Source organism: Melospiza georgiana, chromosome 4 (assembly GCF_028018845.1).
Source record: "Melospiza georgiana isolate bMelGeo1 chromosome 4, bMelGeo1.pri, whole genome shotgun sequence".
NCBI classification, from domain to species: Eukaryota; Metazoa; Chordata; class Aves; order Passeriformes; family Passerellidae; genus Melospiza; species Melospiza georgiana.
This window is the reverse complement of record NC_080433.1, coordinates 21,662,033-21,674,002: the sequence shown is the minus strand read 5'-3', so window position 1 is coordinate 21,674,002 and position 11,970 is coordinate 21,662,033. Positions and strand designations below refer to the sequence as shown.

The 11,970-nt window shown below is 40.9% G+C and overlaps 1 protein-coding gene across 1 annotated transcript in view; it reads left to right on the top strand.

Moving 5' to 3' along the window:
• Positions 1-752: 752 nt before the first annotated feature.
• Positions 753-11,970, top strand: part of LOC131082980 (inositol 1,4,5-triphosphate receptor associated 2-like) — a 37,802-nt gene continuing 26,584 nt past the window's right edge. The window contains exons 1-11 of the mRNA XM_058023258.1: positions 753-803; positions 4,448-5,051; positions 5,833-5,943; positions 6,549-6,729; positions 6,927-7,003; positions 7,083-7,161; positions 8,142-8,300; positions 8,732-8,849; positions 9,129-9,179; positions 10,286-10,363; positions 10,935-10,991. Coding sequence (XP_057879241.1) covers positions 753-803; positions 4,448-5,051; positions 5,833-5,943; positions 6,549-6,729; positions 6,927-7,003; positions 7,083-7,161; positions 8,142-8,300; positions 8,732-8,849; positions 9,129-9,179; positions 10,286-10,363; positions 10,935-10,991 — 1,566 coding nt within the window. The remainder of the gene's footprint in view (positions 804-4,447; positions 5,052-5,832; positions 5,944-6,548; positions 6,730-6,926; positions 7,004-7,082; positions 7,162-8,141; positions 8,301-8,731; positions 8,850-9,128; positions 9,180-10,285; positions 10,364-10,934; positions 10,992-11,970) is intronic.

The window sequence follows — 11,970 nt, the reverse complement described above, 5'->3', positions numbered from 1 at the left end:
TTGTCTGTGCCTTTATAACTTATAGTTCTAAATCCATTTATTTTTTTCTACGACCAGTGACTCCAAGTTGCTTTGGTTTTCAAACAAAAGTGTATTTCTCCTTGGAAATCTGTAAGGAGTCTGCTTGCAGAACAAAGAACTCCAGGTTTGTCAATTCTACTTCAGGGATCAAAATTTAAGAGAATTGGCTTCTCCCTTCAAAGCTTTTTCTTACCATGATTCTATGAAAAGGTGGCCATCTCACCCTTCCCAGAAATCCAAGCACTTTGCATTCACAAAAGAGCTGTGCAGGTACTGAGAGCGTTTGCACTCACAGAAGAGCTGTGGCTCTGTGTGGGCACACGTGAGCTCGTACTCTGGAAAGACGAAGCAGCCTATAATTGGGTTATGGATCATAACACACAAAAAGCTGTGGCACTTTGGGATGATGAGCTGTGCACCCAACACTCATTGGCAGTGCTGCCATTTCTCAGCTGATTCACCTGGAGGAGGAAGTGCCTCTGGCATGTAATCAATACCCTGAGAGAGAAAAGTAGAGGGAAGCTTGCTATAGCAGCAGGACCCCTTATTAGAAAGAACATAACCTATTCTTATTTTTTGAGATGATCTAAAGGGCACAGGCTGCATATCCTGGTGCTGTAAGTGATACAAAGCTGATTTCTGGCATTGAAGTTCAGTGCTGAGGTGAGGGGGAAATGTTCTCATGTGCTGGAGTTTTAACCAATTTTACCTCACTGACTTGCATCACGACCATGCACCTTCCCAAATATTTCCCTGGAAATATAGGAGAGTGTTGTATCCTGGTAAGGGCAGCAGTGACCCATGGATTGCTCCTGAGGAGAAGGTGCAGCTGGGGTGTAGGTGGTCACTGAGGCCATCAGCAAACACTGGTGCTGTCAAGGTATATATCTCCCAGAACTTATGACCTTTGCTTTGTGTTTATTCTCATTTCCTTTGGGATTTTTTTCCTGTTAGTTTGGTAACTCTCTGGGAAATCCATCCCACTTGTGTCTGGCAGCTGAGCAGCACCTAGCACAGTGTACTTCTGGCTCCTAAATGCCACTGCAGCATCATAAAAGGCTGTGAAATGTCATGGCAGAGCCTGCAAAGTAGGAAATTACAAAGCATGTTGCATTTCCTTTGCAGTAAGTTGCAGAGTAAGGCAAGCTTTCTACCAGAAACAAAGTCAAATATAGATTGCCCTGGAAGTATGTTGATTTGTTATCACTGAGAAACTCAGAGAATAGATTAGACAATCCTTTTTTAGGAGTCATTGCCCAACTGATCCTGCCCAGACACATGGTTATGAACCATATGACCTCTTCTTTTTGGGCTGGTTTTTTGTGTTTCTGTAATCTTTCAAAACTGATTCTGGTTTTTAACCCCATATATCCCACTCAGACTAAGGGGAAATTTGTGTACAAGGTCCATATTTGCCCTGTAAAACCTGTTGACCAAAACAATCCAATTTGCAATCCATCAACACACTTTATGCCACACAAACATGTCTTTCAGTGTTATTTATTTCCATAACAGACCTTAATTTACAAAACCATGAAATAGTTTGGGACCTTTAAAAGTCATCTAGTCCACCTTCCTACAATAAGTAGGGATGTCTTCAACTTCTCTGGGAAGGTGAATTTTCATGGTGCAGCTCTGAAGGGAAGAGATGCTCCCTGGTGTAAGCCAGGTGCATCATTAGAGGCCATCAGTTGCTGGCCCAAATTTATTTAACTATTCTGTTGCACATTCAGCACCATGGTGTCTGTGGGTGCATTTCAAGCACTGCAGATTTGCTGGAGAAGCTTTTTGTTTTTTCTCTACACTGTATGAGAAGAACTGAGCTAAAAACTCTTGAAGTAGAGAACAAGGTATACAAAACACAGTCCGTCAGAGATGATGTAAATGTCTCACACAAGAGAGGTAACAGGGACTTTGCTGAGGACTAAAGTGTGAGCAATGCTGCAGCCAGGTCCAGGTTCTACTGTTCTCACAAGTGTGTTTGTGAAAGAGAAGCAGCTTCAAGGGATAATTATAAGTAGAATTTAAATATATTATGTGGGGTGAGGGGTGTTTGAAAGCATCCAGAAAGAGTAGAAATCCACAAATTTTTGAAAGGTGTAAGCATCTCAGAAAGAGGTGTTGCTTCTGAAGTTCAGGGATCCACTGATGGGATGGCACAATATTTTTTTTTTTTTTTGAGCAATGGACAAGTCTGAGGCAAACACCAGGTGAAAAGACCAGCTGAAAAACAGTCCTCTCCATTCTGCAGGCTGGACAGGAGATATGGCCATCAGAGAATGGGCATTTCCAGGGTAATTTAGCAGGAGCCATAGAGCTCTTCAGACAGGCAGGCTCTACTGCATGTCTTGATAATTTAATACAAAAAAAAGGAATTAGTTAAGGGTCTTAATGATTTTCTTTTTTCACAGAACTAAGGGCAGAGATGACAGTTAACAGAGAGACTATTTAATACACTATCAGCTCAAGAGACTTCAACACTTTCTTCTTTTCAAAAATGGTGAGAGTGATGAAATTTATACAGATTCCCGGTTCTAACTCTCAGAAATTAGTAGAGATCTGCTCCTGCTTGAAATTTTGTAGGTGGGAAAAGCAGGAAAGAACTGCTAATAGAAGTGAGAAACACCCCAGGAACCAGAGTTTTGACACAGCAATAACCTGTATCACAACATTCCTTGCTGTTTTGAACAATAATTAGAAGAGCAGGGAGACTTCAAGTTGCACTGAAATTACAGGCAATTAATTTAACAGCAGCAGGAGAGATGTGAGGGGGAAAAAGGTAAAAAGGCCAGGAAGCAGGAGCCTGAAGCTTGATTAGAGCCTGGTTGCAGCTGGTGGTCGCTCTCAGCTGAGGGCTGAGTGGCAGCACCTGTACCTTGTAAAGCTGATTTTCCTGCTTATTTAAATGCTGAAGTTCAGGCATCTCCTATTCCTCAGAGGAAGAGCTGAAGTAGCTGTGCTGTCTCCTTCAGAGAAGGAAAAGAAGTTGTTTTTCCACGTGCTAGTGTAAGGTATAAGGTCTTGGGCTGTGCTTTTTGTTGTTTGTTTTGGTTATTTTTTTTACTGGTATATTACGGGGAAAAAAAATCAAATACCCTTAATAGAGTGTTACTTATATCTGCTTGAGGGCTCTTGTGTGCTTAAAAAAAGTCCTAAACTAATTGCAGGGTATTTAAATTTTAATTTCAAGGTAGTTAATCTAGCTCTTTAGAGAAAATATATCTGTAATAATGCACTATGCTTCTGCTTCCTGGCATTTATTTGAGGAGTAAATCTTTTAAGCAAGACATAGTTAAAAAGTAGTCTCTTCTCTAAAATTGTTCTGAGCTTCTTTTTATTCTTATTTTTGAAGTATTCCTGAGGTTAAGGACATGCTCATTAGAGTAAATGCTACTACTTGTGGAAGTACTAGAAAAATAAACTTGGAGATCCTGTCTCTGCTTATATAAACTAAGTTGCTGCCATGCAGGCAGCCTGTAATAAACTAGCTTAAATTAAACATTTAATATTTATGTTTTTTTCAATCTATATTAATAAATACTTATATATAAATTTTATTCTCTGCTTCAAAGATTATGTAAGTGTTAAGTGCTAGTGAAACCTGCTGCTGTTTTGAGAGAAAGGAATTAATTTTTCTACGTTAAAAGATGACTTAAAATCTGATTCTTGAGAGCTTCACCTAGCTTCATTTGGTATGTTATTATTATTTAATAATATAGCTCCCAGCTGATCAGTTCAGGTGGTTGCAATGTAGACATGGGAACCTCACTGGGAATGAGGATTTATCCCTGCAAAATGAACCTCCCATTCCTTAGTCACATGCAAACATGCTTATCTTGTAGGAAATACCTTTTAAATGTTGCCTGGGAGACTAGATAATAAAAATACACACAGGATGAGGTGCCTCTGTAGGGCACATTTCTTCTGTAATTTCCAGTGTGGCACCATGACAGCTGTGGCTGCTTAGTAAAAGGAACACTGGGTTTTGGAGGTTTTTTGGTCTCATAGGCTCACAGAAACACTGAAAGTCTTGTTGGTCTCACATTTTCTGCCTCACCCCTGCCATCCCCAGTACAATTAAAATGTTTCTTTTAATTTAAAAAGTCCTCTGCTAATTTGCAGGGTGTTCTTCAATTTTTATTTACATTCCCCCTTATCTCCCTGCCACGGTTATGGTATTTAAGAATAAGCAGGGACATTTCAGGAAGTATTTCTGTCTTTCTTCCCCAACATTTCCAAATCAGCTTCTATTCCCTGGACACTAAAATGTTGTGACTGAAGGTTTCTGTTGGAGCTGATAAGTGGAATGAGGGTTTCCAAACCCCTGGATGTCAAAGCTCCAAGCTGGCTGCTGAATGGAAAAGTTGGCATAAATATGTGTGTGTTGATCACCCTGACTCTTGTATCTTGTGCCTGTTCTTTCCAGATATTTGTCAAGAGAAGGGAAGTGATGAAGTCTTCTAAACGTGGAGCTAAGAAACAGCGCCACAACCCAGTGGAAAGCATCTGCAGGAAAATCAAATCCATCCAAATGATGGACCACGTCTCTAACCCGGCCTTGCAGACACCAAAATTTCAGTCCCAGAACTTTGACAGCCCACAGAGCAATATTAAAAAAAATCTGGAAGAAATACTGAAAGGGAGAAGCTGCAGTAGTGGTGGGAGCACTTGCTCGCCCCTGGCCCGCCCTGGTGGCGTTTTCTCTGCGCCCTCGCCGGGCCTCGGGGCCTGCTCCAGGCACCAGACTGCAAACAGAACCTACTCCATGCTGGAGGCCAGCGGGGGATCCAGCAGCTCCTGGGTGCCTTCCCCTCCCATGGACAGCTCTTCTCCATTTCCCTTTGGAGCCAGGGAGGCCAATGCCCAGGGCAGGCCGTGCACCTCAGCAAACGCTGAGCCCCAGGATGTGCGGCCCAAGCAGATGTATCTGACATCAAGTCCCAATTTATGTTTCTTCACATCGGAAAAAAAGCCAGGAAGTGCTGTGGTCCAGCTTCCCGTGCCAAGGGCATTTCCTTCCAGCGAAAGAGGTAAAAATACTGAAGAAAAACACCCCCTAATTTGGGGTTCTAGACATCTGAACATTCAGTCTATGTAGATGACATTTATTTACAACTTCAAGCGGTAAAATGCATTTTAGTGGCACTCAAATCTTATAAGACTGCAAAAAGAGCTGAGGCAAATCTTAAATTTTCTCTGAAAAAGGTGTGAGTGTAAAAAGTGAGTAATTAATAAGGCAAACACATTTTCAAATTTGCTATTTCATTTTTGATTTAAGAGATATTTTTAACAGTTTAAGAGATTTAGACTACTATTTGACTAGTACTATAACTTTTTTTTTTATAGCCAAATTTTATTTGGCTTTTAATTTAGTCTATGCTTTGTCTCTCAGACTGATTTTTGAAGATACAGGAGTTTTGGTTTTGCTCTTAGTTTGAAGTGGGTTTTTTGTGGTTTTGAGGGGTTTTTTGTTTGTTTTAGGGATTGTTTTCTTAATAACCCAATGATTTCTCTACAGTGCATCTGGAGGGGGAGGGAAGAAAGACTTGGTTTCTTAAAATGTCCTGTTTCATATGTTTATGCCATAGAAAGAATAACCAAATTTTTCTGAAAGTACATGTATAAAAGTAGATGCATGGCATACTTCCCAGCTCAGAGGCCCCGGCTATGACCAGTTCCTGTTGTTTAGTGCTAAAAGCTCTGCTTTTATTGGCAGGGAAGCTGGTTAGCTGGTTTTGTTGTTTCAGTCATCTGGAATGAAAGTTACTATGAGCAAATAAAGATGGGCAATAAGAGATTTATTCTTCACAGGAAAGAAGCAGCCTGTGTGGTACAAAGGTGACAGTATGTGCAACGTGAGCTTGATCTGTGACGAGAACCTGCTGACCACCATCTTCTACGCATGTGACAGCCACCACACAGGTTTGCCAGGGTCTTTTCATTGCTCTTTTGCTCTGCACTCAATGGATTTCCCAGGTTCAGACCTTGTTTTGGTCCCTGAGAGATGCCAGTCTATGAGATGTGTAGGTGCCTGTGTTGTGGCAGATGTAGAATAAATGTGTAAATGTCTGTGCCTCTTTTGCATGGTGCCTGATCATGGAATCGTGGAATGGTTTGGGTTGGAAGGGACCTTAAAGATCATCTAATTCCATCCCCCTGCCATGGGTAGGGACATGTTCCTTTATCCCAGGTTGCCAAGAGCCCCATCCAGCCTGGCCCTGAGAGCAAGGATCAGTATCATGTGTCAACTTTGTTCCTCTTAAACTGAAGTCCACAAAACTAGTAAACTGGATTTTTATACAGAAGAAAACCAAAACCCACCACTACAGGGGAAAAAAAATCTCAACCAACAGAAGAGCTCTACACTGCTTTTTTTTTTCTAGATCTCTAACTCGGTTCAGGAATCAGTTGCTTGTCTGCAGCTCTTGAGGGTGGTTGGATCCAATGCAGTTCAGTAGCATGGCCTCTCACAGTTTTTTTATGGTGCCTTGCCAGGCTTTGGCATTTGACCTCTGTTTCTGCCTTAGGGAAAGTGGCAGTGTCCGAGATAATCGATTATTTGAGACATACGACCAGCTGTGACTCAGAGGACAGTAGTCTTGAGGAGCTCTGCAACAAGCTTGACCCAGAGCACAAAGATATCTCCATGGACCTGGAAACCTACCATGCCGTCATGGGAGAGTGGATTGAAGACCGTAACAGAAAATGGTAACAGCACTTTGATAAATAAGTATTCTGTGGAAACTAAGATGTTATAAGCTTCCCCTGTGGCTCTGGAAAGAAAGTGGTATTTGGACACCATGTCCACAACATTGGGTTTGGCTGAAGTTTTGTAAGTGTTACAAAGTTGGTAAGCAACCTGGTGTCCTGCTGATTTTGTGACCCTTGATGCTCCTTTCCTTCAGGGAAGAAGGTGCTGCTGAGAAATCATCATCAAGCACGGAAGACCCGGAATCTCAAGTACTTAAAAACATCTCTAAAGGTGCAGAATGTTTCACTCTGTTTCTGTTGAGGAAAGTTCCACTTTCTTGCTCTATAACCAAAGCCCTCACCTCTTTCAGCTGACAAGTCACTTGCTCAGATGAATGTTACCTCAGGAAGCCTGGAGGCCTTTGGAGGTGATGTGTCTAAAGGAGACATGTGAGTCCATTTAAGCAATTCTTTCTCAGAATATAGTACTCCTGGCTTTAAACTACTTGACAGAAATTCCAAGAGCCCTTATTTTGAAACTTGGAGCCCTTGGGGATTTTAATGCTCACCTCAGTCTGCTGGAACTCTTGATGCTGTCATTTTCTTCTGGTCAGACTTGAAAGACAACCAGTATTTTATCCTACCTATATCTTGGTGCTTCTGTGTCCATTTGCCTTTTTAATCTGTGGTCAGATATTTGTCATGTCCTTCCCTATTTAAACAGGTTCCTTGCCTCCACCAAATTCTTAGTTGTCTGATGATAAGAAGACATTATGACCTAAAAGTCTGATCTTGCATTCTGTTTGGGGTTGTTTTTCTTATGACAGGGAGCTTGTTGAGATGGGTTTTTTTTTTTTTTTTTTTTTTTTTACTAGTAGCAATGAAGTCTATGATTTGGACTGTTAATGGCAAAGCACTTAACAAGGAGCAGAAGTTTCATTTGTAGCTTATGCCTAGGCAGAAATCCAACATCTGCTCTCTAAAGCTTCACTATAATTTTTCAGGATCTCAATAGAATGATTCTCATTTAAGTTTTGGTTGAAAGCATAAGGTGGGGGATGGCTTGGGGGAAAAGCAAGGACCCAGAAATTGCAGAGTGAATACAGAAGCATCACTAGTAATGAGGTGATTAGCAAAATCTTAAAGCACTCTCATGCAGACATCCAGCTGTGGCACTTTTTGACAGCAAACTTCAGTTGTAGGGAGCAGAAAAATGCTTAAAACCAAAAGTTCTTGATACCCATAGAACTGGAGAACAGACTTAGAGCTGCCCTGTTATCTCTGTGCAGAGCAAATGACTGGACACTGCAGCATCACAAGTCCTCTGTGGGCTCTCATCTCACCTCTAATCAGTGCAATAGGATGCTTTAAAGGTCTGAAGTAGATGAAATTACCTTTTTCACTCTTGCCTGGCTTTTTCACTGGGACAGGGAGACCTCTGACTTGATAACCTGCCTTGCGGACCTGCAGTACAACAATCAGAAGCTTCAGGAGGAGAACAACAAGCTGAAGCTCACCCTGGAAGGTCTGGATGAGACCAACAGCAAGCTCCTGGCAGATAATGAGCATCTATGTCAACAATTAAAAAGGTAGGGGACTCTGATGGCCCCGGGCCTGCCATGGGCAGAGCTGTGACCTTGAATACTGAATTGAAGTGGTTTCTCCAACTATAAGCCGTGATGTGTTGCAAAGATGAATTTGTGCTCAGGTAACCTGCTATATTTAACTGTAATGAGCTAAATTTTTAACATATTTAACATGGCTTTGTTTGCATCCACCTGTCTTGGATGGGGTTTCATCCCTTGCTGTAAGACTGGAAGAGGGTGATAAAAAGGAAGTAAAACCATGAGATTTGCTTCCTGGACAGAAATTATGGGCTTAAGCTTGATTGTTGCTCTTCTGTTAAGTGTCATGCCAAAAAAGAAGTCCCTGGTGGCTTCTAAAAATACTGTTTCCAGCCTATCTAAACAACCAACATTACCTGGCTGAAGTTTCTGTGGATTTGCTTCCCCCTGTGCAGCCTCCAGCACTCTGTGTTGAAAATCAAATCCCTGGAAGAAGAGCTAGAGGAAGCAAGAAACAACCTGAACATGTCAGAAGAGGAAAGAAAGCAGATTCTCTGCCACAACAGACAGCTAGTAGGTGCTCTTCCTTGTTTCCCTTGTACAGCACCTCACACCTTGCTGTAACAGTGGTGTGGCTGCTCAGGCTGTTAAAAATCAAAAGTAAGACCTTCTCTGTGCCTTGGTGAAGGCTCATGAGCTGCACCAGCCTCAGCTCTCCCCTGTTTGTGTGTTCTCCAAAACAAAAGGATTCAACACCACACAATGTGTTTGTGATCTGCTGCTTACATGCTGAAACCAATTCTTCTGTTTTTCTCTTTTTCTGTGTTTGTTTTTTCCCATAAACTTGATCAGGAAAAAGAAAATCGGTCTCTCAACATCAAAGTTACTTCTCTCCAGGAAGAGGTAAAACAAATAATTTGATATGTTCTTGCCATTAAGAAATAAAATGTTTGTCATACTTTGAAGCCTTGCATGATAATTAGGTTATCAAAATATCTAACACTTTAAAAGGCTGATTTGTCATAAAACTTTATATCTTGAGGTTGCATTGTGCTTTTTATTTTCCACTTGCTGGGTGAGTAAGGATATGGGGTTAGGGAAGCATAGGGACAGACAAACTACTTCTCCCCCACCACCACCTTTTTTCCAAGATTTATAGACAAATTCAATGTATTTATAGGCAAATTCTATGTATTTCTGGTTCCCACAGCTATAAACAGACAAACTCTACATTGAAACAATCTCCATCCAACACTTTATCATTTCATATTCACTTCTGTTTTCCTCCCTTAAATCCAAAGGAGTAATCTTGTATAGAGCTGTAATGCCAAAAATAAGTAACAGAAATAATTTAAAAAATGCAGTGGATGGGATCTTCCATCACAGATGGATCCATTGACACTGGCCAAGGACCTACAGGAGGCTTTTAGGGAATGCAGCTCCATAAGCAGAGGATCCCTAAGCTCGTTTTTTATTCAGAGAAGAGCTGTTCATTCCTTCTGTTTTGTTGTTGTTGTTTTTTTTTTTTTAACTGCATCAGAGCAACTATTTTATAAGCTGGTTTTTGTCAGGTGATAGTTTTTTAATGCTTGCTTACAGACTGTATTTCAGACTTTTCAGGGGGAAATGGAGAAACAGGTTAAATAAAAGACAGTAAAGGAAATCAGCACCTTCAGATCAGTCTTTCTTTGTCCAAATATCTATTAAACTACAATTTTCTGAAAACAATTCTCATGCTGCAGGGCTGACTTTTCTTTAGCTCTCTGGGTCTGGCAGTGGGTATAAATCACACTTTGAGGGGTTTTCTCTTTTACTGGTGCTCTGGGTGGCAGGAAAAGGAGCAGAGGCAGTTTTGGTGGGGCAAAGACATGGAATGTATGTGCACAAATGCTGGTACTGCTTGAGAGTAGGCAGCAGCTTAGGGGTGGAGATGTCATTTTTGCCTGGTTTCTTCAAGAATAAGCTGTCAATCCACTCAGCTGTGCCTAAACACTCTGTGTCTTGTTTAGATTATTAGGAATTGCATGGACATCAATGGGCTGCAAAAGAAGATTTCAGAGCTGTCTAAAAATGCAGCAGAGCTTCAAGTAAGCATTTCAAAGCTTCAAGTAAGCACTTCAAAACAAGAGGAATAAAAAGTCAACCTGGATTTTACTTGGGTCTAGCAAAGGGGGGGTTTCTGCTGCTGGAAGGCAAACGGTCCTGAACCTCTGTGTTGAAGGACTGCAGTGAGATAGTAGCTTGGAGAGTGTGACAGCTTTCATCAAGGAAGTTCCTGTCTGGAGGCTAAAAACTAGGCTGATGGAAACAATCCACAGTTTCATTATTTCCTCCAAGTTAAACTTTTTTTGGATACCTTTCCCTCACTATTCAAGAAAATACATTAAGGTCATGCTTTGAGAGGTGTTGCTGAAAATATTGGCCTGGACAGATGAGAGGAAACAAAAGTGACTGGAAGTTAAGAATGCTTTCACTCTTTGCTGGGTACAAGATCTGTACTTTGAAACAAACACCACACAAGGTATTCAAAGAAGAATTTGTTTTTTCTAAGTAAGGAACATTGATATTCTTTTTCCCTTCCTTGTAGGAAATAGCAACAGATTCTTATTATGGTCTGTAATGATGGCTGGGTTTACTTTTGATTTTCTCATTCTGCAGATGCAAACCCGTATCTATGAGACCACTGTGGCAAATAAAGAGGCAAGCCTAATCCAGGTTAGTTGCTTTTACTTCAGTACTGACTGAAAACCACACAATCACAGAATAATTTGGGTTGCAACAGACCTTAATGATACCTTGTTCCAGCCCCATGCCCTGGGCAGGGACAGCTTCCCCTGGCCCAGGTTTCTGGTCTGTACTGATGGGAGGATTTGTAAAAAGGCAAGGCAGTAGTATTCACTATGGCTCTTTGATTTCTACTCTTCTCCCACTGCAGAACCTGATCCTATAAATGGCTTCAAAGTAGGCGAGCTCTATTTAGGACCTGCCTATGAGTCAGCATAATTAAAGGTTTCAGGATTTTGCTTGCCTTTTTTTCTTTCTTTTTTTTTTTTTTTTTTAGTCACAACCTATTAAAACAGACTTGCAAACTTCAGACAATATGTCCAGAAACTTCTAAAGGCTACTTTGTTCAGCAGGGAGCTACAGAAGGCCTTTCCCTTCATGTCTTTTATTGAAATTGTTTGTGTCAAATTAGAAATTGTGACTTGGAGCCCAGTGGAAAAGGAAATTTTTCATTTTATTGCTGAGGTGCAATTATCTAGGCTCTACTGAGGAGTGAACATTTCAGATGTTTTTAAACATGCATTTTATACTAGAAAACAAAGCTAGAAGACCATACAAATGTGCTGGCATTCTCTGGATTCATGAATTATGCAAAGAGCTTTCTATGCCAGTGGAGTTTCTACTTATCAGGAATTTATAGCATGCTCTGCTAAAATATTTGACTATTGGGCTCCCTGCAAAGTGACTGCAGGTGAATTAAAATAGTAAAAAAGAGAACTGGAGTGTGATCCAGCTGATAACTTTGTACTGAGTGCTTTAATAGTTTTGGTTTGGTTGGCTGTTTTTCTAGACACAGCTTAAGGACACAAATTTATTGAAATCTTTTTTTTTTTTTTTAAGTAGCTTTTACTTTCTCCTACTTCAGTGATTCAAAGCTTTTGTGAGCTCTGTAGTATAATTTTATTTCAAC